A 25,822-nucleotide genomic window follows, 5' to 3' on the forward strand; every position below is an offset into this window, starting at 1 on the left:
GTACTCTTATCATGCCATATATTTGTCTCATTCTTATCTTCTTGGCATCTTTAAGAGGGTAATTCTCTACATTTAAATCTTAACTAACAAACTTAACTGTCACAGGACACATGAAAAGTTACAAGCATCTCAGACAGCCCCAAACCCTACCACCATTTTCTCATCCTTCCCCTTGCTGAAAAAACACACTGCAGCGAAGCCAGACCTTTTCCAATGGAAGTGAGTTGTTCTAAGTTCTGGAAACTAATTTCTGAATACTATTTCTTGTCACCAACTTCTATGTTCTTTGTCTTTATCTATAATCTTCTTACTGCAAGAGTAATGCAAAACCAGTTGGTAGAGCATTGGTGCAAGCACCTAGTTTAAATGAGGTCCATTTGACTGATACATAAATAGCAATACTCTGTCTTGACACTTGGTGGCATCAATATTTAAAAAAAAAAGTTAGTATGATGGAATGCAAATTTGTGGTACAAGCTATGTACTTTTTTCATTCCTGCCCCTTTCCCCAGCTTCATTGTAGGCAGTCCTTAAGGTACTGCGATTAACTGATTCTGCACTTTAATGTGATCACTCTTACCTTCATGTGGTGCTTACAGAGGAAATGAGAAAAGGACTGGTTTTCCAAATACGCTGTAACAAGTGCAAAATCAGAAAGCTGTTCAAAGGTGTAAGGCTCTTCCCTCTCCTCTTCAAATTAGGGAACAAAATTTTTTGTAGAAAAACATGGTATTGTAAGAAGTGGGAATAGAAAGATGAGAAATCTTCACCATTTGCAAACCCAGTAATTTATAGAAAATGTAACAGATGCATTTTTAAGTATTTCAATTTTAATATGTATCAAAGCTCTGGAAGTTACCCAAACTTACTTCTTTTGCTGCAATGCAGATCTTTATTTAATTCTAAAAACAGGAAGGGGAGAGCTCTGGACATACTGAGCCCTTCTAATTCATAAGCTGTCATTCCTGAGTTTCTTGAGCTGATAATTAGAATTACCATTTTATCCAGTGCCTTAGTACCAAGTGGCTTGAATTAAATTTTGAATCTTTTGGGGATAGATAGCATAAGGACTGCTAATGGAGTATGAAATTTAGCACCTTTACATAATTAGCTCACATTTATCACAGGTTATGAATGATCAAGCTTATTAACATCTTGATGCCTATTCAGTGTTCTGTAGGAGATGAATTGCTGGCCAGTTCCGATTCTTACACCCTCTCTCAATATCCTACAACCAGCCTTGCAATTTTTATTAATTATAACTTGCTAGATGGAGAGAAGGCATGAATTAATATAAAAACTTTAATTTTACTGTTGATGATCTCAGATGAGGCATAACCGTGTGGTCAGAGGACTGAAGAGGGAAACTTGAACCACCACTGCTGCTCTTTCCTGGCTCCGTTTTGCCAAACAGCCATTGTTATATTCAGTTACGGTCTGTTTGGCTTTAGCGTATAGATCAGAGGCTTTACCTTTTCTGTAAGATGTCAGTAACTTTCAAGAAAGCACATAAAAATGCTGAGATAACTATCTTTAGATTTATTCTGATATACGTGTTTGCATTGTTACATAGATAGTTATTTTATTTTTTAGATATATACTTGCTATTGTTATCTAGACAGTTTCTAACTAGAAACTGTTTCTGTTGCTGTGGGCGAGTGCCAACTGTACCAGCTGTCTAGATGAAGAAAAGCCTGTGGTCTTTTGTTCAAAATACCATGAGTGTGCTGTTTTGAAATGTAGGATTCTGGTGTGGAATTGAATTGGACAAGCCTCATGGGAAGAATGATGGCTCCGTGGGAGGCGTTCAGTACTTCAGTTGTCCTCCCAGATACGGTATATTCGCTCCCCCATCTCGTGTGCAGAGGTAAGCACTGAAGCTGTTGGGACGTTTGTGTTGCCGAATGCTTTCTTAATATGTTTCCAGTGGGAAACAAAGTTCGGTGGCAGATATGGGAGAAATAAATGTTTTGTTCTGCTAATGGAAGTTTATAACCTCTATTAAACCTGGTGGGGTTTAGATCAGCTTTTTGAAAGCAGAGTATAAATTGGAAATACAGCTCCCCCTGTTTCTCTTGCAGCCACTTCAAGTATTTTCATTCCAGGGCCTCTGTTTCTGATACAGTCTGTGTTCATTAACCCTTACTTTCATGACCCAATCCTGATGTGCTGAGCTAAATTCAGTTATAAAAGGAAGTTGCCCTTGGACATGACTGAAAATACAGTTCTCGTTCCAGCTAACTGCCCAAAGGAGCCAAAGCATCCACCACTTTGTAGTCTCTTTGCTAGGTCTCAGGAAGAACATCCGAGTAGTACTGTGCTCTTTCCTCCTGTAGTTGTATCTAGTCACTCTGCCAGACACGTTTTTGCCTTTCTTTCCCTGAATATCCTAGCTCAGGCAAACTGTTAAAGAACTTACCTCCAAATTATACATGCTCTCTTGCTGAGTAAAAGGCAAGTAACTCGAATAAACTTGTTTGCTCTGGGCACCCCTGACATACCAGCCCAATTACTGCTGAAATGTTAGTGTCTCTTGGGGGTGGATGGAGAAGGGAAAGAATCAGAACTTAATCAACATTTGACAAGGAGGACTCCAGCAGCAGGTTTGTTCAGAGTTGAGTTGAAATGCCTTCTTTGTTGTGTTACTGCTTTTCAGACTAACGGGTTCTCTGGATTCTCTCGCAGAGACTTCGTCAAGTAAGATAAATCACACTTTTCCAGGTAGGAGCGTCAGGCGCTGTGGTTTGGCTTAGGTAGCCCACTGCAGGCTACCTGCCGTGCTGCAGCCAGGCTCTGCCCCACAAAGCCCACTTCTGCCAGAGCCCAACAGATTTTCAAGGAAGCCAAATGGCAGCCAAGAGTCTGGCGGGTCCCTTCCTAAAGATGTAGCTTGCAGAAGGAACTGTGGAGCACTGTGCTATTACCAACCCTGTACCGGCAGAAAAATAATTATGTCAGAGTTAAGGTGGTTGACACTTTTCCCCTATTACTCTATTGCATGCTAATCAGAATTAACCATAAATTGAACCTGCTCCTTAATCTAAATTGAGACTGATGTGTGAAGGGAGGGGTCTGTATGAAATTACTAGAACTTTTGTGAGATACCTGAAGTAGTTAATTTTCTTTTTCCTTACCTAAGCTTTTTGTGAAAAGGCTGCTTCGAATTACCCATGTTTAGTTTGTTTAATTTCATTTCTGTCCTCTCTGAAAATTTGAAAGTGTTATGGACACTCACTTTCATGAGGAGTTTCATCATTTAATTTCCAAATTGGAGGGGAGAATGTGTAGCAAATGTAGTGGAAGGGGTATAAAAGAAAACACAATATGAGTTCATAAAGGTTTGTTGTTGTATTTTTTTTTTTTTTTTTTTAAGAAGTTCTTCACAGCTTATTAACCTTTCCACTTAGGTTTTAGACGCAGTCTAAGCACCACTTCTGCATCTTCACAAAAGGAGATAAACAGAAGGAACTCCTTTGTTAGGTGAGTGTTTTAAAATGTTTCAGTGATCTGGCTGTTAGCTTTACTGTTTCTCGTTCAAATAAAATCTTCATGCGTGTTTAGTGTCTAGATCTTCATATGTTCAGTTTTTTCCTTCCAAAATGGACCAGTAGAAAAATATTTTTCCGTGGGTATCCAGGAGTACAGTCCTTGGATTCAGATTGGCATTAAAGCTGTTTTCCGATCATTCATCACTGCATATTCCTCAAATTATTGTGTTTTCTCACCGCTGGGTGTATTCCACGGGTCTTGTTAAAAGCCTTCTCTTTGTCCTGGTGATCCTGACTGATGCTTGCATGTTGAATGTTGTTTTGGCTAAACTCTTTCAAGTCCCAAATAAAATGCTTTCTACTACTAAATTACCAGTCCCATCGCCTATGGCAAATGTAGATCCTAGCTTCAGGTGAAAGGAAATTGATTTTCCAAGTATTTCAGACTGCCTGTTAATGTTACTACATGTTTTGCTATAGTCGCATGAGATCAAAACCAAATTTTTCTTTTTTCAAAGGGAGTTAAGGTTTTTTCCATGCACTTCTCTAAATTATAAATTTGCCCTGGGTGTTTTGTAGAAACAAGACTTTTTTTTTTGTGTGTGTGTGTGTGTGTGTGTGTGTGTGTCCCCTTTTTTTTCTAACTAGATCCAAGAGCTCGGTGTTACGGCGCAGCTGGAGTAACACCACGGCAGCCCACAGTGAGGGGCCGGTGAAGCTGCACGAAGGCTCTCAGGTTCTTCTGGCCAGCTGCAACGAAATGGGGACAATCAGGTACATTGGTCCTACAGACTTTGCGCCGGGGATATGGCTCGGGCTTGAGCTCAGAAGTGCCAAGGGGAAGAACGATGGCTCTGTGGGGGAAAAGCGCTATTTCACCTGTAAGCTGAACCACGGCGTCTTAGTTCGACCCAGCCGAGTAACCTACCGTGGGATTAACGGGGCAAAACTTGTAGATGATATTTGCTGAGCCAAAAGGTGCTCACACAATAGGGAGTAAGTATTTTAAAGCACACAAGATCCCCATCTAGAATGCAAACTTATTTTTAAATTATTAAATCTGCATTTGCATTTTACGTATATATAAGTATATATATGTATGTGAGTATATATGTTATAGATATTTTTATATATATATATATATATATATAAATACAGAGATAAAAGAAGTTCGGTCACCTTAAGAAGTAAAACCACTATTCTGTTTCTCTTACTGAAACAGCCCTTGCCTGGGAAGGTTATTGCAAAAGCATCTTGGCTTTGAGATGCTGTATTATTTGAATAATGTTCCAGTTAGAGAATGCGAGTATCTCCAACATTCTCTAAAGTTGCTTTGTGATTCATGCAGTATTTAAATGATTTTCTTCCGTGCAGTAATGTACTGATAATGCTTTGTGAGTGCCTGCTTTTGACAGAGGAGGTGGTTAATGAGTGACATTAGTCTGGTTACCAGGCACTTTGTCAATTCCAATACTAGCTGCTAGCAATAAGAAAGCAAAAAAAAAAAAAAACCCCAAAAAAAAACAAAACCAAAACCAACAAAATACTTAATTTTATCATTCAAATCCCTCCTCCTCTTTCCCCCTCCTATTCTCCCCTCCAAAACACAAAAGGGCTGATAAATATAAGTATTTGCAGCTATCCTCGTGAACAGCAGCAATTAAATAAAAAGCCTTTAAAAAGCACAAATATGCTGCATGTCAGTCTGTATAATAAAAAGCACTTTTTGTTGTATACGTTTGTAGAAAAAGCTACGTATAAGAAGCACTCTAAAATAATGCACTTTGCACTCTCCTGGAGAGCTTTCCCTCACTTTTGAAGACTTTTTTTTTTTTTTTTTTTTTGGTGTGCTGTGGGCTATGAGTATCACAGTTTTTAAATGCAAATAAACCCAGAGTGGAACGATACACAATAGCCTCATCATAAATATTAAGTCTGTATAAATACAGCGTGGTAATTCCTGCCACTGGTATGGATTATGTGCAGGGTTTTCAAGCAAGCTGTTAACATGATTTGATTTGTTTGTGATACATGTTTCTTGTTGTTTCCTTCGGAACAGTTTCCAGTCTAAATTTCTTATGAGTCTGATGATAAATTAAGGATAGTTTTAGGTGCAACATTGCAACACACCTTGATGTGACATTACTTGCATGTATCAGCCTTTTAATACCGGTAATATTTTGTCCATGTTTTAAACATATAATGTATTTTAATTGCTCAGCATATGTAAACATAATCTTATCAGGATGATCTTGTGTTCCAGAGCAGTAATTTTATTCTTAAGTGATCTGCTTGCTCTTACCTACTTGAGGAAGTGATACTTCAAATTATATCATAATACCTTATTTTTAGACAAAAGTCTGCTGCTGTTACCTTCTTCTAAATACCGCTGTAGCTATTTTTCTTGAGCTGTATTTAAAATAATGCATATTGTATTCTAACTTACTTATGGGAATTTTTAATTGACTATAAAAGCTGTAAATTTTGAATGTAAAAAAAAAAAAAATCAATGCTTTATATTTGAAGATGCAGATATTCAGTGATGTACTGAACTTTACTTTGTCCAACATATGTTTCTTGCTGGTATCAGTAAAATGAAACCCTGGTGAATAGTATGGCAAAAAGAGTTTTCATTAGGTCATGACAGGATGTGCATCCTCTCGCTTCTGTTCTTCCGTGTGAATTAGGTGAACAGGACGCAGCACGGAACAGCCCCTGTAGAACATCCTAACCCAGAAGTGTTTGTGTCGTCTCGCTATTCGGGGCAGAACCGCCGGTTCCCAAACGACGTGTTTGTTCAGCACGTGTCACTGGTTTGTCCCAGCCTTGTGCTCCTGGGCGGGCAGTTTTAGTTTCTGTGAGGAAACACTCATTATCAGAAATGATGTTTTTTCCCGCCTGACAGGATGGAGTGGCTGTAACTGCTTCATCTGACGGGTAGCTGGAGTTCTGCAGGAGGTACGTAGGGGAATGAGCGTGTGGGAAGGCAGCAAGCTCAGGCAGTTTGTTACAGTCACACCATTTCTGTGTGGCGTATCTTGCAGAGACGAAGGAATAGATGAGACTGACCTCTTTCCAAGAGTTTTCTGATTCACCGGCAACTCTTTCACCAGCGGGGTCAGGCTGCAGCTTCCACAGCTCCGTAGCTGCACCCAGTTCAGCTGGAAGGGGGGACTGGGTGGCCTGGGCTGGAAGAGGCGGCAGGGCTTGGCCGAGTCCTGGCTGGCGGGTAGGGAAGAGGGCAGGGGCACTCCCTTCAGCAGCTGCACCGTCCTCCTGGAAGCTCTGGCTGCTGCTCGGAGCAGCGAGAGCTCTGTAGGTTAGAGGAGCAAGTCAGGACCGTTACCAGTCCGGACCTGTTTTGGTAGCACTGAGAATCTTCCGCGAGGAAGCAAGAAGCACTGTCAACTTTTGCGGCCTGAAATAGAAATCAATCAATCCCTCCATTCCAGAAAGGATTACTGATGGCTGTGTTCAGGTTGGTGATGTGGAGGGATTTGTGCTTCCCTAAATCCGAGGTAAGTTGCCATAATCCTTTTCTCCAACTCTTGCAGGAGGGCAATTCATGTCACAAAAAAATTTCTGAAAATAACTGGCAGTGAAGTTTGAAATGAGGTGCTGTGCTGAGGTCTGTGTGATCACAGCCCCAAACCCGTTAGAAAACAAGACAAACGATCCTCAAAGTCCCTGTAAACCATATAAATAAAATATTATCTGTTTTATAAATAAAAAAAGAGATGGTCCCCAGCAAATTTGTGCTGCCTCTGCAGACTTTGAGACTTGTCCTTGTTCCACAGCATGTCTCTGGGGTCCAGTTTCAGAAAATGTACTTCTGCGTTCTTGGTCATGAAGTCTTTCAAGTGTTGTTGGACGCTGGCTGGAAAGGAGAGGTCACAGGTGTGACAGGAACTTTCTTGAGGTATCCCAGGATGGGGAATTAATTTCTAGAGAGTTCAGTGCAGTTGGATTCAGTGATTGTTTTGCAGATGTTGACAGTAAGGGTTTTCTGGGCAGGGAGCCTGTGCTTTTGAAGTGTTGGTATCCAGCAAGATCTGAGGCACAAGGATCCCAAACTGGCACTGCAGATTTGCACAATATAACCGAGTTTCTCTGACAAGTTAGCTCTGTTACCTGCGAGAGTGTTGCCCAAGTGGCAAGCCCAGCATTTACGTCATGGCTTTTGCAGTTTAAATTTTGCAGAAGCTTTCTCAAACACCAGGTGGAAGCTGAAACTGTGCCCATGAAAGCCACGAGGCAGAGTACCCACCTGCATCCTTCTTCGTGCCTCACTGCAGAGAGAGAACTCTGGACAAAGTGGAAATGGGAGCAAGCAGGGCCAGTACGTGGTGGGTGTGCGGTGACTAGCTCTACCCCTCGGGGGGCAGAGGGGAGCTCCCTTTTCAGCAGTTGAGAGAGGGAGGAACAGAAGCAGGTGGGACATGGAGTGAGAGGAGAGGTGCCTGCCAGATACCTGCTCAGGAGGAAAGTCTTGTTAACTAAACCACAGCACTCCTGCAGGAGAATGAGTGTGTGGATAGCAAGTGAAGGAGAGTAAGGTTTATAGACAAGTCAGTCCTAAAATTTCAAGGACCATTCCTTGAGAAAACAGCTACCTCTAGCATAGGAGCGGTACAGGGAGGGGAGAAAGTGACTATTTCAGGGCAGGAGCTACCTCTTCCTCTGTCACAGGGCTCAATACTGGCACTCCACTGTATTAAAATACAGCTTATAATTAGACCTACTCGAAGTCCATGTCCAGACTCAGAGAAAAAGGCTGTCTTAGGCTATAAACATTTAGGAATGAAAACACCCAAATGCTCTCTTCAGCTGTCTGCTTTATTCTCTATCGGCCAGTTTCCTGTAGGTAAAAGCCAACCTTGGTGGTTTGTAACAGAAGGAGCGGCGCCTTTCTCTCTAAGAAACTTGGAGGAGTGACACTTGCAGTGCAAGCGAGCCTTAAAGGCGGTGCTGCTAGCCGCAAGGGTGGCTGTCTCAGCTTACCACCCCCCTGCTCCTCGCTGCGTCCCTGCACCTTCCTACTTCTGTAACTTTACCAAGTGAAAGACGGATGGCCAGAGACCTCTCTCGGGTGCTGACCCAATCATTACACAGCCCAACACAGTGAAGGCCAGCTAGTCATTTTATTTGTCTTCATGCCTTGTGGATCACTACACTTGGTTACAATACAAATAACACTATTCAATACAAAATACTCAATGACCATATATTAGTATTTTTCTTCATAGTATCCCTGAAGTGCACAGGCCCTTCCTTTATAAACAATGTTGCATAAACTGCTGTACATGAGACAGACACTCTTATAATGAAGCTTGTTACTAAAAGAAGCCAGATGCAGACAATTCAGACATTTTCCTGTGATGGGTTTAACTTTGGGACGGACAAACGCTGATGTCTTTGCTGCTGTGAAAGGCTGCTTTATGCGATTCCTACGCCGAGGTTCTTACCGCCCAGAAGGCAGGCTCGGTAACGGGAGCGGACGCGCGCACTTAAATCCTTCGCAGCCTGGCTCACCCCTCTTGCATCACGCAGCGTGTCACCGGCTGCGCCTGCAGCCAGTGGGACCCCCCGCTGTGCCAGGCTGCCTCTGCCGAGCTACGGCAGCCCCCCCCCCCCTCGCTGCAGCAGAGCCCCTCTCCAAGGCAGAACCACCCAAACTTCTTGCCTCGCTTCACTTCCAGGCAGGTGATGGAGAAACAAGGGTCGGTAGCGAGAAGGAAGGTGAAGGGACGACTGGAAAGGTGGCTCGACGGGCATCCCGCCCTAGGCTCCCTTCAGCAGCTTGTGGAGTCAGAAACCTACCTAACGCCGACGGGAACCGGGTACCATCCACAGGGATCAGGCCCTTTGCGGCGTACGAGAGTGGTAGCACAGGATTTTCCTGGTCACGCTTGACATCCTGTAGATCCTACTGCTTCCTGCTTTTCCACTGCAGAGTGAGAGAGACACATAAGACCAGAATGTAAGTATTGGCAGTGAAAACATTTACAGCCTTAGAAACAAGTTCCTTAAAAAAAATGTACATTGTCTCAATAAACTCTTTTAAAAAAATAAGTCATACACAAAAATGGCTAAGAGGCTTAAAATAGCTTGAATTTTTTTCTCCTAACAACACTGTAAGCCTAGCGTGGAGGGGTTTAATAAGGGAATTTGGGATTCACACGTGCCAGGGTGCTTTGGTCTGGTGAGCTCAGGATGATTTAAAACCCTTCTGTTCCCTGCAGCTCTGAGAACTGAACAGGTGAAGCTTTCTAAACACAGAAATTAAAAATTCCTACTTCATGATTGGACAAAATGCTCTTGCCAATGGCGCACAGCTATAGGACGTGCTAGAATGAAACTGCTAGAAATGGGAACAGAAGCAGCATGAACACCGAACGCTTCCAGAGGTTGTAAGAGAAATGATAAATTCCATGCAGTACTTTTTCTGTACCGAATTTAAGCCGCGCACACCCACTCTCACACCCCGCCGTGCTCTGTTAGCTTTACCCCAGCGCAGAGCACCGAGTTTCTGTTGGTTCCCTCTGCCCTACTGGGACTGCCCCTGGGAAAGCCCTTCACAGAAGCTGCTTCCCTACCTCACTGAACAAGCTGCTGCTCGTAATTCATCCTCCCAGGGCAAATCTGCAGGGCAGCCGCAGCTCTCACTTGCTTACTCGTTGCTGCCGGGTCTCCTGTCAGCCCGCCAGCTCGTCTGAGATGGTTTAAGTAACGGGTAGTGCCCGGGTGCGAGTTGTTACTTCAGGGGCAAACAGGTATCGTTCAGCAAAGCTTTCTTCGCATCATCCCAGTGACGCAAATAAAAGCTTGCCTTGTCACTGAAATCCTGGCAGCGCGTTGGCGACAGGACAGATGGGTGAAGTTAAGCAGTGCAACTGCAGAAGGAGCGGGAAGCTGTCTGCGATGCAGGCTGCACACAAGTAGCAGAGCAGCCTTTGGTCCAGGTAATTCATTCATGCAAACAATTTGTTATTGATGGCATTGTTTGTCTTCTAAGGAAGAGGACAAGCAAATGTGCCAACCCTTCTTTCTGAGTGGCAAGATTTGACTAGCATCACTGTTTACAAAACAGTTTTTGCAGACTGGGGTCCTGTGCTTGAACAGCACACAGGGGTACCAAACTAAATGCTTGCTGTGGAAGAGCTCAGAGATGTTACGGTTTTTCACATTAAAAACAAGCCCAAACTAGATTTCTGAATTCCTCTGAATCCCAGGAGTTAACAGGGTGGATTTAAAAAAAAAAAAAAGAAACAACAAACCTAACAGCAAAACCCAACACAAAAATCCCCCACAATAAAGCATTTTACGCTGGAGAGGCTGGAAGGAAGCTTACTTTAAAACCAACTGCTAGCGCTGAACAGTATTTATCTCAATGCACCATACCCAGCAGGCTGGAGAATTTCAGTAGTAATTCACCATTTCCCCTGACCAGAATTATCTCCTCACGTACTCCATAGGTAAGACGCAGTAATGTGGTTAGCTCCTTCATTTTTTACAACTCCCATTCTGTAAGAGCATTTCAGTTGAAATTCTATGATAAAATAACTGCGCAGCACAAGCTGCAGAGCAGCAATCATGCTGTCACCATGGATGGGGAAAGCCTGCCTCTCCCCCTTCACCCCCACAAACTTTTAATTCTCTCTTGCTGCTCGTGCTTTCAAAGCTTCTTTAGAAACACTACCCTTAACATCATAACCTGGCAGTTTATCTGTGTTTGTGCAGCATCAGAGCTGCTGCCCCAGATCCAAGAATTCGTAATTTCAGTTAGTCAGAGATCATGAACTTCGCAACTTTCTGTTCTTGCATATTCTTTAAGAACACTCATCAGTACACAGGTCAGATTCTGACCTCAGTAACACGAGAGGCAAGGCAGCAAAACCTCAAGAGCGTGCTCCTACGCAAAGAAGAGCTAAAGAAAACAACGAGGAGCTTCACCCCTTCCAAAAAATGAGAAAGCTGGAATATTTAAACAAAAAATTGCTATTGCATGTGAATAATATGCTAGTGTAAGAAATTGTTCTGATAGTGCTTACCTCCTGAATTAACCAGCTTTCCCCGAGACTCTAGAAAACTGCCACATTGAGTTTACTGAGCTAGAAAGAGCGAGACCAGTGTGACATAACACGGTCCCAAGCTCGGCAGGATCCCTTCCCTGTGGCTATTCCAGGACAAGAGCTTCGAGCCCAATGGCCTTGGAGATCACAAATATTTTCTGAGTTCAAGCCAAAGAAGCCCGTGCGCCGCAGCGGTGCGATGGATCCCGAGCAGACAAACACCAAATTCAGAGCAGCCCCTGACTCGAGCCTCCCGACAGGAGAGCGCAGCCCCGATAACCAACCACCACACACAACCCGGCATTCGTCTGAAAAAGGGCTTTGGTTCTGTGTCTCAGAGATGTTGGAAAGGCAGGTTAGGAGAGCACACCGCCTCTCCCCTCGTGTTCTTTTTTCCACAAGGACCGTGGCCCAAACCAGGCCCTCCAATTTCAATCTGCACATCTCAAAGGTTAGCAGTATGTATCTGCAGCTTCTGGTTTGTTCCCTTATGACAACAGGAAGCTTACCTCAGTGTTTGGATCCAGGGCCACATTCAGAGCCACTTCACTGAAATGAAGAGTCTCGGACTGAAGGACACCTCCACATTCCTTTGCTGATGCTCCAGTACGCCCATTTCTATGGAAACAGGCACCCCTTTCTTAGACAGCGTTCATGCTAAAACAGATCCTTGCAACCCTAAGTTGAAGTTACTAATGCACATCTTTACACATGAATTATTTCCTACATCTATGTTTTGACAATACACTTAACTGGAATATTTCTCATGCACAAGGTGTACAAAGTGAGTCAATGGGTTGTTTGTCTTTAAACCACTATCGTACACGTATTTTGTTAAAGGAACAAGGGCTCTAAACCCTTCAAACACAGACAGTATCTGGCATCCGGACCGTGGCACGATGTCGTCTTCCGCCTTTATGTTGTTGTTTGTACAGGGTATGTCAAAGGCTATTGCAAACCTCTGAGGTATGCAGGTGGCTGTCCATTTTCAGGGCGTGGGGAAAGGTTCTCGCATGACCATGGTCTGTTAAAACTTCACCTTGGTTCCACTTCACACACACAAGTTCCTGATGAAGGACATTCTTACTTTTGTAGGACTGAAGGAATTTCAAAGGGCTTTACTCAGTTTCAGTGCTTCAGCACAGGATAAGGGAAACAAAACACCCAGCCAAACGGTCCCCCCACCCCCCAACCCAGAACGCCTCATAGCATCTACACCCATCCTCTGTGCTTCCTCTCCTCTTGCTTTCAAGCAATGCAGTATGACCAGTGTCTTGCTATTGCCCTGCCAACACCCCCGTAACCTCTGTGCATTCAAGGACTTTTGAAGACGGGACTGTAGCTGGAACACAACTTGGGAATGATGCCATCATGTCACCATTCAGCGCTGTTGTATCCTTTTTTTTTTTTTTTTTTTTTGGTTCGGATAGAGAATGCTCTCCCCAAACCCACTACAACCTCTGCGAGCTGCAGGAAATCCCCAGGTGTTCCACAGCAACCACAAGTTTGGCACGGAAAACCCCAGACATGAAACACTCAAGGCAGTGAGCCGCGGCTTGACACTTAAGCAGAGAACGCACAACTGAAAAGCTCACAGGAAGGGCATGACAACAACCATGCGTATGAGTGGATGCAACAGCAGCTGGGCCTTGCAGTTAACATCTGTTTCCTGTATCCTCCCTCCCCTTTGTTTCTTTTACTGTTTTGGGGGCTCCGGTGATGTGAAGCCTCTCGGGTTAGTTGGAGTTGCAGCTTCGAGGGTGGCACTTTTGGAGCAAGTTGGCACAAAATGGAAGGTAATGCTGTCAGATCCTTTGCTCGTGGTGTATTGGGTAACAGGACATTTCTTCAAGGCTCAGGGGCCACAGGGGGAAAAGTCAAGAGGGTGGAGGGCTCTCACGGCCCCTGCTGGGTTATGTGGCTCTTGCTTCTAAGGACGGGGTCCTCGTAACTGCTAGCGCAAGGTGGCGTGGAGGCTTCCAAGGGTAAGCCCTGCTGTTGGTATCCGTAGTTGACATTCCCACAGGGGAAGTGGCGGAGCCTAAAGAGAGGCACTTCTTTAACACTTGCTGTTAGGGAAGATGGCTCTAATAGCAGGGAGGAGCCTGGCAGCCTGCCAGTCACAATGTTGGGCCCCACAGTACAGTTCCCTTCCTGTCCCAAATTCTCCCTCTCGGGCACCTCCTTCTCCAGCAGAGAACTGCTTTTGCTGGCCTGCTTCTCCGCAAACCAGGAACCGTAGGTTGGATTCCAGAGGTTGGTGGGCTTGTTTCTGGAGCCCCGGCTTTTGTGCAGCTCGGAAGGGGGATTGGACTGGGCATAAGCCATGTTGATGTGTCCCCCCGCTGAGGCTGGCTGCACCTTCCCCGGCACTGGCGGTTCCAAGGCTCCCACCTTCCCTAGAGGTTTTCCAGCAGTGATGGCTGATGGCAGGGGTGGGGGAGATGGCAGAGTCTGCTTGTCATCCTTTCTGTCTTGGTGTGTGGAGACCAAGAGAGGAGGAATTCCTTCTGGATTGTCCGGGCGCATCGCTACCTTCTCCTCCTCCTCAGCTGATGGGCCATATTCTACTGGCAAAGCGGAGTTGATGACATCTGGATCCTACCAGAGAGAACAAAGAGAATTTCTCAAAGTCTGCTACCATCAGGCATACTCAGAATTGATTAAAAATCTGGCACGTCTGACAGCTGTCATGCCATGATAGCAGAGCATCGTTCCCACAACCCAAAGTCCACATTCCACGTGAAGAGGATGCTGACAAAATGCAGCTAGCTGTGAGGTGCAATGGAACACCCCCAAAACTGAACTCTTTACAAAAAAGCAATCCTAAAACTCACCACAGAACAGCAGAGGCACGAAAACAATGAAAAACATTTTTTTATGTCCAGCCAAATTTCCTGCGGGAATGTTGTTTTGAAATCTATATCATCTTGAAGTTCATAACATTCTCAGATAATATGGGGAAAGTTTCAGCCATGAAAGTATTGCCTCCACGCAACGAGGGAGGAATGGGAATGCAGAGAGAAGGCAATACTAGCAGACCCCTTGAAACCCGAATCTATAGGGACTGTGGCTCTGAGCTATTTAAGCAGTTTTGAAAATTAAACTGAGAGAAAATGTGGTGATCTGGGCAACCTGTAATTATTGCTAGACGCCACGGCAAGCTATAGCCTCACAATCCCAGGGTCCAAACACACGCGAAAAACAAACTAAGCCTCCCACCCAGTGAGGGAAAGCAAACTGACTGAGGCAAATAACTGCGTGAGGCCACACAAGAAGCCTGCACTGACGCAGGCAGCAAAACATTTTCCAAACTGCTCCACTCCTCATAAGCTACAAATGGTGGTAAAAAACTAAATAAATTGGATTCTGGCCTGGAAAACCAGCCACACCTTTTCCCCGTTGCCCAGCCTTAGAATCCCCACTCCCTCAGCACGGCCGTCTCCACCCGCCTTCCCCAGCACGATCAGATTCAGAAAATTGCTGGCAGCTGCAGAAGGCACCTGCAAAGGGTGCTCTGGGCCAGGACCCCGTCTGCTCCGTGCTGACCACGTCTTAAGGGCAAACACTGGTGCGGAGTGGCTGACGCGAAGCACGCGAAGCGCCTACGGCGCTGGCCTGTCTCAGCTCTTTCGCTTGGTGGAATCTGTGCCTTTATCATCAGCAGCAGAGCTACAGCTCTGCGATTTGGAAAGCTGTGTAAGCTTGGGCAAGCCCGTGCCTTTCAGCAGTGAAAGGCGAGAAGGATCAACCACCCGATGAGGTCAGTATCCCAGCTGCTGGTGCCAGGCTGCCATCAGCCTCCCTGGCCTGCGGGCTGCAGGAATGCAGTGCTGCCTTCTCATCCCGTGTCCTGGCTCGCCTACACCGCTCCTCAGGAAGAGCCCTCTCCACCCATCTCATTCGAGACGAATGAACATCGATACCTGAGTGCAGTACTCAATCCTCTCCAGGATTATGGCAAAATTTGGCCGGTCTTCAGGCTGGTGCTGCCAACACTGGGTCATAATGCGGTAACTGAAAGAGCAGAACGGGAGATGCTCATAAATGGCAGATCCTGTCGGTACGCAACAGCTCATCACTGCAGCTCAGAAACCTTCAGCACGCGTCACCACTCTCACTTCTAATAAGTAAGAGGGCTCTGCCTTCCCCAGAGTCAGACAACTGATGTACTGGTAACCACTGAAATGTGGGTGAAACCCACAGCACATCAGAGAAACAACTCGCCCACCCAAAACCCCTTGGAAAATTCACTAAAGGTAGGTAGGGCTGCAGATAATGGATCCCAGCTTTCCGTAGAAATACTCCCACAGAAATATTGCACCATCTTTGATCAAACAAGCAGTGGCCAATATTTCTCAAAGGGGCTCTGAATTATTCTCCAAAAAAGACAGAAATAAATAGTAGAGAAGTCACTGACACTCAAGTCCAGTAAGGCAGATTAGCTACAATAAATTCAATCTTAAAAAGTAATTAATTTTTGACTAGAGAACAGCATTTGAAACAGAAACTTATTTGCAAGAATATATCAAAGTTAAAAGCTCATACACAGGGCCAGGGCAGTTTTTAGGTGGATCCATCCTTCCTCCATTGGTGACAAACTCCAGCACCTCCTGGTTACTTTTGCTAGGGTAGGGCATGTATCCCAAAGAGAATATCTCCCACAGCAACACACCAAAGGACCTGAATACAGAAGCGAAGAAAACACAATGAAGGATAGGGGAATGGCCATCACTGAGGGGAAACGCCCGTGGGTGCAGTACTGCCAGCATTGCTCTTTGCTGTCTGTGCTCAGGCAGCTCATGTGAATCACTGCTGCAGGATTCAGACATAAATAAGCTGCACAGTTGTAATGGAGGACTCTAATGAATACTAGTAGTTGACTGTGAAGAGAGCAAGGTCTGTGATGTAGGTAGGTAAATATGGTTGCTTTGCCCTTGTACTCAGCACTGTTCCACTAAACGTAACGAATGTGAATGTCAGGTTGCGCTTTGCTGAGACATCAGCCACTGCTGGAGAGAGGACTGAGTGGAGCTCTGGCCTGATCAAACTTTTCCTCTTGAGTAGGAGGAACAAGTTTGTTTGATGACAAACTTTTCCTCTTGAATAAGCTACCCTGCATGAAATAACATACCAGGAAATCCCCACTGACGCTCTGAGCCCCACAGCCCCCATCTGTAGCTCAGAGTACAATAAAAACATTCCCTAGATAACACCACAGCCCTGGGCCTGTGTGCTGTGGCCTGCAAAGCCCCGGGGACAATGGCTGGGAGAGGACCCCCTCCAAAGCATTCACCTGGTCAGCCGCTTGGCAAGCATGATCTTATTAAGATTGCGAAGAGCCATGTGCAGCAATGGGAAACTATCCCACTTGGTGCTGAGAGAGGCCGCAGCTCAGCTCTGTGAGAGAGTGTACCCCCACCCCTCTGCTGGGGCTCGCTCAGGAGCTGTGCCCTCACCACCAGCCCCTTCCCCTCCTCCCACGTCCCCAGCTCTTGCCTCCCGCTCACCCAGTTTCCCTCCCCCTCCTCTGGCCATCAGCAACTCAAGAGCTTACAGTGCTGCTGCAGGCCAGGAGAAAGATGAAAGCCACATAGACAATGCCCTGGTCCCTCACTGGCCGGAGGGGTCCCGCCTGCAGTCTCGGGTGCTGCTTTCTTCAGCATGGAACTAACCCTTTCCTCCCCGTAGCAGCGAAGCGGCTCCGGCCTCAACCTCCCTTCCCCGCCTGCTCACCGCCCCAGCAGCACCCGCCTTTGCATAGGTCTGATCTTTCTGTTCCCTTGTCTCCTCCAAGATTACCGGCCCTGAAAGATCCGGCTTGTCTTTTCAGTGAAGGAGAAATGAACAAAACCATGTGTTTTTTACAAAATGTTCACACCTTACAAAAGGGGCTACAACACAGACAGACGGACCAGAGGGAGAGGAGAGGAAAGGAAGCTCACCATGTGTCTGTTTTTGATGTAAATATCCCTTCCATGAAAGCCTCAGGAGGCATCCATTTGACGGGCAACATTGCGCACCCACCCTTCCGGTAGTAGCTGGCTCTGCAAAGAAAAAACAAAACAAAGATTCAGCCAGAAATTCAGAAAATGCCATTAATTTGGGATTTTTACAACTACAAATATTATGAGCCAGAGGAGAGACTCATTTAGGTGAAACAGCACCGCAGAGAAAATGCTGAAGAGACCCGTTCCTTCGCCCAGAAATAGTGGAAATGGGCAGACCATGGAAGGACTGCTCTAATCTTCCTCGCTTTAAGCCTGATCTGGTGAACCGAAGCTATCCTCATCTGCGTGCATGCTCCTAGGGAATTACTCACACAGTACACTGCAGCTAGCATCACTTTTCAGCCACAGCAAGATCTCTACCTCATGTCACATGTGGTCACCTTGAGCATCCCCACCAAAAATAAACATAGCCTGTCCCATAGGTACCCTGTCTAAAGCACTGCAAGTGAAATCCAAAACCCTTTGGAAGAGTGAGGATCTTGGTAAGCGGGATGCTTGGCCATTAGAGCTGGAGCAGTAGTACAAAAACTACCTCCGGTGCTCCCGAGACAGGAATTATGTCAGTCCTTTAGTGTTGTAATTTAAAATAAAACCTGCAAGACCCAAATCCTGTGCTGGTAGCCCCAGGAGGCCGCTCATGCAAGCTGGTCTCACTGTTCGTAACTACACAGCCTGAGCATCCAAAGGATATTCCTGGACACAGAAACACGTGCAAACTTCAAAGGCACCTTTGAAAGCTCAGCACCAAAGCGTTCCTCTTGGCAGCCGGTTCTGCTGATTGTGTGAGTGTGACAGATGCTACTTTGTCTCAGCAGAGACCCATCTGACAGAGTGGGGGCTCTTTGTGAAGGGAGATAGATGAGGGGAAAAAAAAGCAGCAGCTCTGATACACTTGCGTTTTTGGAGGTAGCACTCTGTTTGCATCACCTCAGGCTGTGATACTGTCAGATCTCAAGCTAAGCAGAGCCAGGCCTGGCTCAGGAATTGCACAGGAGAATCCCCGAGCAGGAAGAAACAGAAGGCAAGGCACTGGAATAAACAGTGAGCGTGACTGAGTACAAGGTATTCCTCCCTCTGAGTCAGAGGCAAATCAATTCCTCAGCACAGCAGGACATGGCACTGCAGTTCTGGAGGTGCTATCTGGAAGATGAGATATCAAACTGCAGCCCCGACTGCTCGTGGTCATTAAAGATTTCCTGGCACTTCTTGCAAGAGCAGAGAGTAGTTAACCCAGTGTCCTGGCTGAATTCCAGTTTGGGCGATTATATTTTCCTGACCTTCCTCTGCACCTTCCTCCTTTATCTGCAGTAAATTGAGGAGATTTACTGATGACACCAAACCAAAGGGGTAGGGGTAGTATCAAGGAGAGAGATTAAACTCAGAATGATTTGGGATCACAAAACAAAAGGGCACATCAGTGCCACTCAGTGTGGAGGAAGTAAAGACGAGAAACTGAGGACAGAGTACAAGAGGGAGGAAAAATGCCTTCCATGACCATCACAGTTTGTTACTCAGAAGAAAGCTGTTGTGTGTGAGAAAAGTGTCCAGAGCACTGTTAAACTACAGGTGAAGGCAAACACCAAAAAAGCATTAACTGGGATTCACCAGGGTGGGTTCCACTCTCATTTTGCTAGGGTTACATGGAGCAGCACACGAGCCTGCTCTCCTGCACAAACACTGCTCCTCCCTCATTTTAGCAAGCTTCCACTTGCAGATACCCTGGGCTTAGCTCTGCTACCTGTATATATCCCGGGCCATTCCAAAGTCTCCAATTTTAGCCACTCTCCCAGGCCCTCGACAGGTAAGGAGGCAGTTCCTGGCAGCAATATCCCTACAAGGAAAGGGAAGAAAAGCAACAGAAAGAGAAGAACCACTTAATCATTCGACAATTTTGCAAGCTAGAAAGAAAACAAAGAATAGTACCTTCTTTCCTGAGCTGCAGAGAGCCCACAACAGCCAGAGAAGTCAGCATTCATGGATAACTAGTGATGTCCCAAAATCCAATCTACCCCAACAGCAGGAACATTTCTGCTCTTTAACATTTTCTCTTTAAACTTCATGTAACATCTTCCAGCTGAAAGGATGGGCCTTCTGTGAGCCTCCCTTCACCCCAGGAGCTATTTTTAAGTCTCTACGGAGTTGTAAGCAGTGGGGCTGATTACAGCAATGTACTAGTCCCAACACTGAGCTGTCTGGGGAATGATCCACTGACCTGTTCTTAGTGTGCTTGTTCAAATATTGTCAAACGTGTGTCCTATGGTCTGAGACAGAAAGAACAACAATGTGCAGGTGTTGCTCTGAAGACTGAAGGTATGGGCCTGAATCTGTGCATGCAGGTAAAGCTCCAGCTCCCGTTCTGCTGGGCTGAAGTAAACCTTGAGATCTGAATAACATGGTGGCATACCTGGTGGATAACTCTTTCAGAAGAGTGAACTACAATCTCTCTCTACTCATCTCTACTCAATGGGCAGAATTTTAGACACTTGCCAAACACCCTGTTCTGCAGGAGCAGGTAACAATAGTTATGAGGTGTTGCCCTTGTACAGCCATTCTTTAAGAGGGAGAAGAAAAGGGTTCCAGAATGAGCAGAGAGGCACAAAGCAAAGTTCATGATGGGGAGAGCTTTGAAGATTTCTGTCACAAGATTGTGTTTCCATTTGCAGAGTAGCCAAACAGGGTGCACAAGTGCAGGCACTGAGGCAGAGCTCAGGATCTTTGGTAAAACTACAGACTTCTGCAACCTGATTTATAGCACCTTTTCTGTTAATTGCTTCTACTATTCTGATTTTATTCACCTTGTTTAAAGGTATCCAGCCACTAGAGTGCAGCAGGACATAAACATCAAGCAGGGCATTATGCGTCCATGTATGCGAGTCATGCCCCATGCTGACACAGATGTGTTCACCCACCTGTGAATGAAGTGGTTCTCCTCCAGGTACTGACACCCACAAGCAATGTCACGAGCCACGTGGAGCAAGTCCAGCATGGAAAGGGAGGAGGGCTGATTCTACCAAAAGACAAGGGACAAACGTGGGTTAAAAGTGAGAACATGGCACAATTTATCACTGATACAGCGCTGGGAACTCTCCAACAAGTGATGTAGCTCAGATGTTAATACACGAAGGGATTACGAAAATGCGCAAGAGAGAGTTCATAACTGTGAACTATGCAAAGGCTGTGCAGGCACAATGTCATACAAATCCCAGGGACAGAATCAGAACAGCTGGGTCTGACTTTCTAGCTCCATTGGGATGCCCCTGTACAGATTTCCCCCAGTTCTCATGGGAGACGCTTCGGAATGATTTTTGAGATCTGTAGCCTGAACTGGTTCTCACTCAGTTTCTTTCTATTATTGCTAGCTCCTCTCTAAAGTCACCTTGAACAATGAGAATGACATTTTGTATAATGGCATGAGTCACATTTGCTCTTTCCCTCCTCCACATCTGTGTAGGTTTTATCTTGCCCCTCAGAGCACTGACACAGGTTTGCGTAGCCAACGGCTATGGAAGACTAAGGCTGCCAACTCCTTGCTCCTGCCCCTCTGATGAAGTCCACAGCCCTCGCCAGCAGGAGCCAGATGCTTTAGTGAAAAGGGCAGGCTTAGCACTGGCTCGCGTTTGCTGGCCTCTGAAGCCAAACCAGCAGCTCCTGCACTGAGGTGTGAATCAGTGATCCCTGCGGCCAGTGCTGTGGGAGAGGAGGAAACCGCTGCAGCCAGCGGGGCGATGACAAGCAACTGGGTGGCAGTGACTGCTTATTCCACAGCAGCCATCTGCTAACTAAGCGCTTATCTGTGGCCTTAGCTGTGGGACCAAACAAGCCCACGCCACTCTCTGGGTCTCTCTTATGACACCTACCATTCTGCCCAGTGCCCAAAAGGCACACCTGCCCAGGGGTCTCCCCCACCGATGTACAAACCAGCACGGGTTCTCCAGTGACAGGGACTGCTGGCTCTGCCAGCCCATCTGTTGTGATGAAACATATCTCCAGACTGATGTAATGCTGTGCTGGCCATCCCACCTTACCTAAACCACTGCTAACTGGGACTGGAAATAAGTCCAGGTTCTAACTACTGGCTGCTGCCTGCTGCAAACAGCGGGCAATGGCTGGTAAAACCTAAAAAAGTCTTGATGTCTTCTGAAGAGCTTAGGGAAAACCTCAATATTTGACTAATGAAATAATTGAAAAATGCTGCATTTCTGTGTGAACAAAGCCTGTTTTTTTCAGTGCGGTGCCATAAAACAAAATATCACAAAATTTGTGACTATGTATCACCTGCCTATATTTTATTTTTTATACAGTATAGCTCATTTCATATATATACTTAACTGATTCTTTAAAACACCAGACTGCTTCTCCCCCTAAACCTTTCTTTTTGTTGAGTAGCTGTTTCCTGAAAAGGTAAAGCCTCTCCACCTGAACCGTTTTGTGGGGAGGGGGGAATAACCTTTTTTACCTCTGTGAGTTAAAGTGACTCATCAGCTACACAAGATGGCTACAGTAAGAAAGGAAGCAGATGCCCTCTTTTTCCCTTTCAGAGCATAACCAAAGGGAAATTAATATCTCGATCTACCCATTCCCTCCTCTTCTGAGCAAGGGTCAGAAACCTAAAGTGAAAACAGAGTAAAAAGCCCAATTCTTTACTGCGCAATCGATTCCAGACCTGAGCTAGACTGCAAGGCAGTCAGTAGGCTGAAGCCACAAGCTGATTTGAACAGCATGGCTTTTTTCTCATTTTCCCTTTTTTCCCCTTCCTTCCCCTTCTTGGATGAATTCTTTCCACCTTTTATTTAGCTAAACACAGTCCTAAAACAGATGTGACTGCCCAGCCAAGGACAATTTAGCCATGTAATTTGTTTGAAAAATGGAGGTTTGGGATTCATTTTGCAAGGGGAGCAGCCTTGAGACACCAAAAGATTCACTTTACAGCTTTTGCTCCCCAGACGAATGGACAATGCCGCTGCAATGCACCGCTGCTCGGAGCAGTGGGCACGCGGGAAGCACTACTGTGACACCTCCCCGGGTGAGGCTGAATCTTGCTAAAGGTGAATGAAATTCTGTGTATTGTTCAGTGTAATCACTGCTCGGTGCAACAGGCTGCACAACACAAAGGAGGGGAATCATTTATCCGTATACGATTTATCTTCCAGAGCTGTTCTTTGATTGCTGTGCTCTGTGTGAGAAAGATCAGCACTGAACTTCCCAGAACAGACAATTCTACAACACTCATAATGAGCGAAGGCTCCAATGCCAGGCATCTCTGAATCTACCAAGACTGCCTCTCTCCAGATGAGGGGGAAGGGGTAATCCTGTAATAGATGTGAAACTTTATTAGAAAAGGAACACAGAAAACTTTTGGGGATGTAAACCCTGGACGCATGGAGAAGTATGAATCTGCAGCTTATGGAGGAGACCTGGCTGGCATAAACTAACGATGTTCTACAAGAGTCACTGATATTGTATCAGTGATACTGAATGAACATTTGGTTTATGCATATGATCATTCTTGCATAGAGTCCAGAAAAAAATCATTATTTGATGGAGGAACATTGCTTCCATTATTTACACGAACACAGACGAACAACATGCAATAACCTGTGCTGGCAGCATCTTGATCTCCCATGAAGTTGGATCCCATGCCCTGAGATACCTCCTGTGGTAGCTCTAGCTTCCCATTTCATATCCCTCAAAACGACATTTCCCCTTCCCTGGCTTCCCCCACTCCTCCACCATTCCCTCCGCTACCTTCCACACTTTTCAGTGGCTGAGTGCACGGCAGCATGCTGTGTGTGTCTTGCTCCAAGTCACACAAGTTCTCACTGGCTGGTGGCAAGCCAAACAAGTCTACTGCTTTGCTCAGTGGTCGCTCCAGCATGGTGCTTTCATTTTCCTGAAGCCTTGGAATTAATGCCAAATTAATGCCTTTCACACCTCTATTAAATTGGACTGAAACTGGCAAATAAATTTGAAGTTACTGGCAGGGGAGTGGGGAGAGCAACTGAGGGATGAAGGTAGAGAATGAACATGTAAATCTCTCTTGCGATCAGGCTAAAAGCAGAAGTAGGTGGGAAAGACAAGGTAGTAAGGAAATCAGATGGTAAATACAAAACTAGAAAAAAACAGGGGGAAATGACAACAGTAATACTTACTGCACAGTAAGCAGCGTGTCTCTGTTACTGAGTCAGTCAGCTAGGTCTTGTGTGTTCAATTAATTCCTGTTGGGAGCAAAGCTCATCGAAGTCTGTTTAGTCTGCATTGTTCCTTGTCTTTCCTTTCCTTTAATGGGCCTGGAAAGCTAGACACCCAGTCTGCTATGCCTACCTTCTGCCTGTCTTCCTTGAATGAGCAATAGGAGGAACAAAGCAGCTCAGGGTTCATTAAGAGCAGTGCAAAGATACATCCAGCAGTACTGAGCCATGGGTTTTATGTACAGAGACTCTCTCACACCTCAAGCATACACAGAGGGTAAATCCACTTCCACAGCTGGATCCCATACTTCACAGAGCACAATGTCCCGCACACATCTCATCTCTCATCAGTCAGTCTCCCAGCCTCATAGTTTCTGAGCCAGCAGTCAAACATGTGCACCAGAGGCTTATTTCTCAGCACTCACAGATGCCATTAGCCCCTCAGAAGCTGCCCCGGCAACCAGACAATGAATTACCCTGTCATTCTTGCCAGGCAGTGACCACATGGTGTTGTAGCAGAAGCAGGGAAAGGCAAGGGGAAGGAAGGTGTTAGAACTGGAGCAGAAATGTGTGGATCTGTGTCTGTACACACTCAAGCTCTCCACATTCACCCAACTGTTAAAGGGAGAAGGGAAACTGTTTTTCTGAATCAGTTCCAGTTTGCAACTGCCCTTGTGCATTTGAACCTCAGCTTTCCTGAAGTGTGACAGGCATGGGACAGAGCAGAAAACAGCAGCATCAGTCCTGGGATCAAGTTAACTGCAGGGATAGGGGAGGATCTTCAAGGTGCTGGGAACAGTCCTTGCGTGTGGTCAGTCTCAGATAATCTCAAACAGGGCAAGAAAGACAAGGAAAAAATAGGAAAGGAAAGAGAGACAGTGAAGGCAGAAAGAGAAATATCAAGGAAGTAATGCATGCTGTGCCTGGAGTGAACCATCACCTCTTCTGAGTTAGCTTTCACAGGGGTTGCACAGAGCTACAGCTAACAAATGGAAGCCCTGGCATGCAAGGAGGAACCCATGACTGGGGCGGGTAGTGGCAACAGAAGGCAAGCCATCAGATCAGAACGCTCCCATGACTGCATCCTATAAAGATTAAGGGCTTTTCGTCTACAAAAGCAACTGGTTCACTTTACTGCAAGTAGGTAAAAATTCCTGCTGTTCAGGACTCATGTTCTCAGTGCCTCCTCACAAGATTCTCATCGTTATTGAGCTGGCTTCTCTCTTGAACTTAATGAGCTAAAAAGATGCTTCCATTGCAAAGTGATGGATGCCCTTGCCCTACACCATCCTGTTTCACCTGCCGCTTCACACACCTGGCACAGCCTGTCCTGGCAGTTTTGAACAAAGCACCTAGCAGGCAGCACACCTTGCCCATGCCATTGTGCTCTGTACTGTGTTAGAGCGGAGCCCACATTGCAAAACATGAATTTCCCCATTCATCTACCACCAAGTTCAGCCCATCAGCTACCAAGAGCATCTCTAGGTGCTACAGAAAACCATCCTCCATTTATAAAGACTGCTTCCTCAGATTTCAAACATCTTGACTTTCTGGGTGCTTCGCCTTCTTATCCAGGCAGGAGCCACTTTATTGCAACCTATCCAAGACTGTGGTGCTCCTGAGAGACACAGACCATTTTATATGTCTGGAAACCAGACTGCAAGGGAAAAATACAAAGTTGATCTGTTTCCAGACGCCTTGAGGAAGAATCTTATTTATATCTGGTTAAGGCCAATTTATGTCTCTTTTGTACCGATAAAATCCGGCATTTTGCCCCGTGTCAAAGAAATGTAGAGAGAAAGTATGAAGCTGGGTCCCGGTGCTAAACCTCAACATCTGGGTGCCTTTCTGATCCACGGACTCAGAGCAAACTTTACTCTGAAATACTGATTCCTCTCCAGAAGTCGCAATTTATTTCTCACACATTTCTAACTGACCCTCATTTCCTATTGATGCTGATTTCAGTGGGAAAGTATTTAAAACTTGGACGAAAGATATTTGCTGTTAAGCCAACAGCTTTAGGCTTTCTCTCCTTGCCTGCATCAAACTTGCACAGACAGACA

General features: G+C 45.7%; 2 protein-coding genes across 10 annotated transcripts in view; one reads left to right on the plus strand and one right to left on the minus strand.

Annotated features, from left to right (window-relative positions):
* CLIP4 (CAP-Gly domain containing linker protein family member 4) overlaps positions 1–6,098 on the plus strand; it is a 32,504-nt gene extending 26,406 nt beyond the window's left edge. For 7 of the 8 annotated variants that reach the window (XM_042789517.1, XM_042789520.1, XM_042789516.1 and 4 more), the window contains 4 exons: positions 1,744–1,867; positions 2,657–2,721; positions 3,408–3,480; positions 4,137–6,098. In XM_042789517.1, coding sequence (XP_042645451.1) covers positions 1,744–1,867; positions 2,657–2,721; positions 3,408–3,480; positions 4,137–4,458 — 584 coding nt within the window. In that variant the 3' untranslated portion in view covers positions 4,459–6,098. The remainder of the gene's footprint in view (positions 1–1,743; positions 1,868–2,656; positions 2,722–3,407; positions 3,481–4,136) is intronic. The other variant, XM_042789523.1, reaches the window with a different exon arrangement.
* A 2,967-nt stretch (positions 6,099–9,065) lies between these two features.
* Positions 9,066–25,822, minus strand: part of ALK (ALK receptor tyrosine kinase) — a 322,024-nt gene continuing 305,267 nt past the window's right edge. The window contains exons 24-31 of one of the 2 annotated variants that reach the window (XM_042789515.1): positions 20,481–20,578; positions 19,310–19,402; positions 17,506–17,607; positions 16,109–16,243; positions 15,487–15,577; positions 12,070–14,161; positions 10,085–10,200; positions 9,066–9,435 (exon numbers count right to left, since the gene is read on the minus strand). In XM_042789515.1, coding sequence (XP_042645449.1) covers positions 13,457–14,161; positions 15,487–15,577; positions 16,109–16,243; positions 17,506–17,607; positions 19,310–19,402; positions 20,481–20,578 — 1,224 coding nt within the window. In that variant the 3' untranslated portion in view covers positions 9,066–9,435; positions 10,085–10,200; positions 12,070–13,456. The remainder of the gene's footprint in view (positions 9,436–10,084; positions 10,201–12,069; positions 14,162–15,486; positions 15,578–16,108; positions 16,244–17,505; positions 17,608–19,309; positions 19,403–20,480; positions 20,579–25,822) is intronic. The other variant, XM_032989384.2, reaches the window with a different exon arrangement.

Source organism: Tyto alba, unplaced genomic scaffold, assembly GCF_018691265.1.
Source record: "Tyto alba isolate M040663 unplaced genomic scaffold, T.alba_DEE_v4.0 Super-Scaffold_16, whole genome shotgun sequence".
Classification (NCBI taxonomy): Eukaryota; Metazoa; Chordata; class Aves; order Strigiformes; family Tytonidae; genus Tyto; species Tyto alba.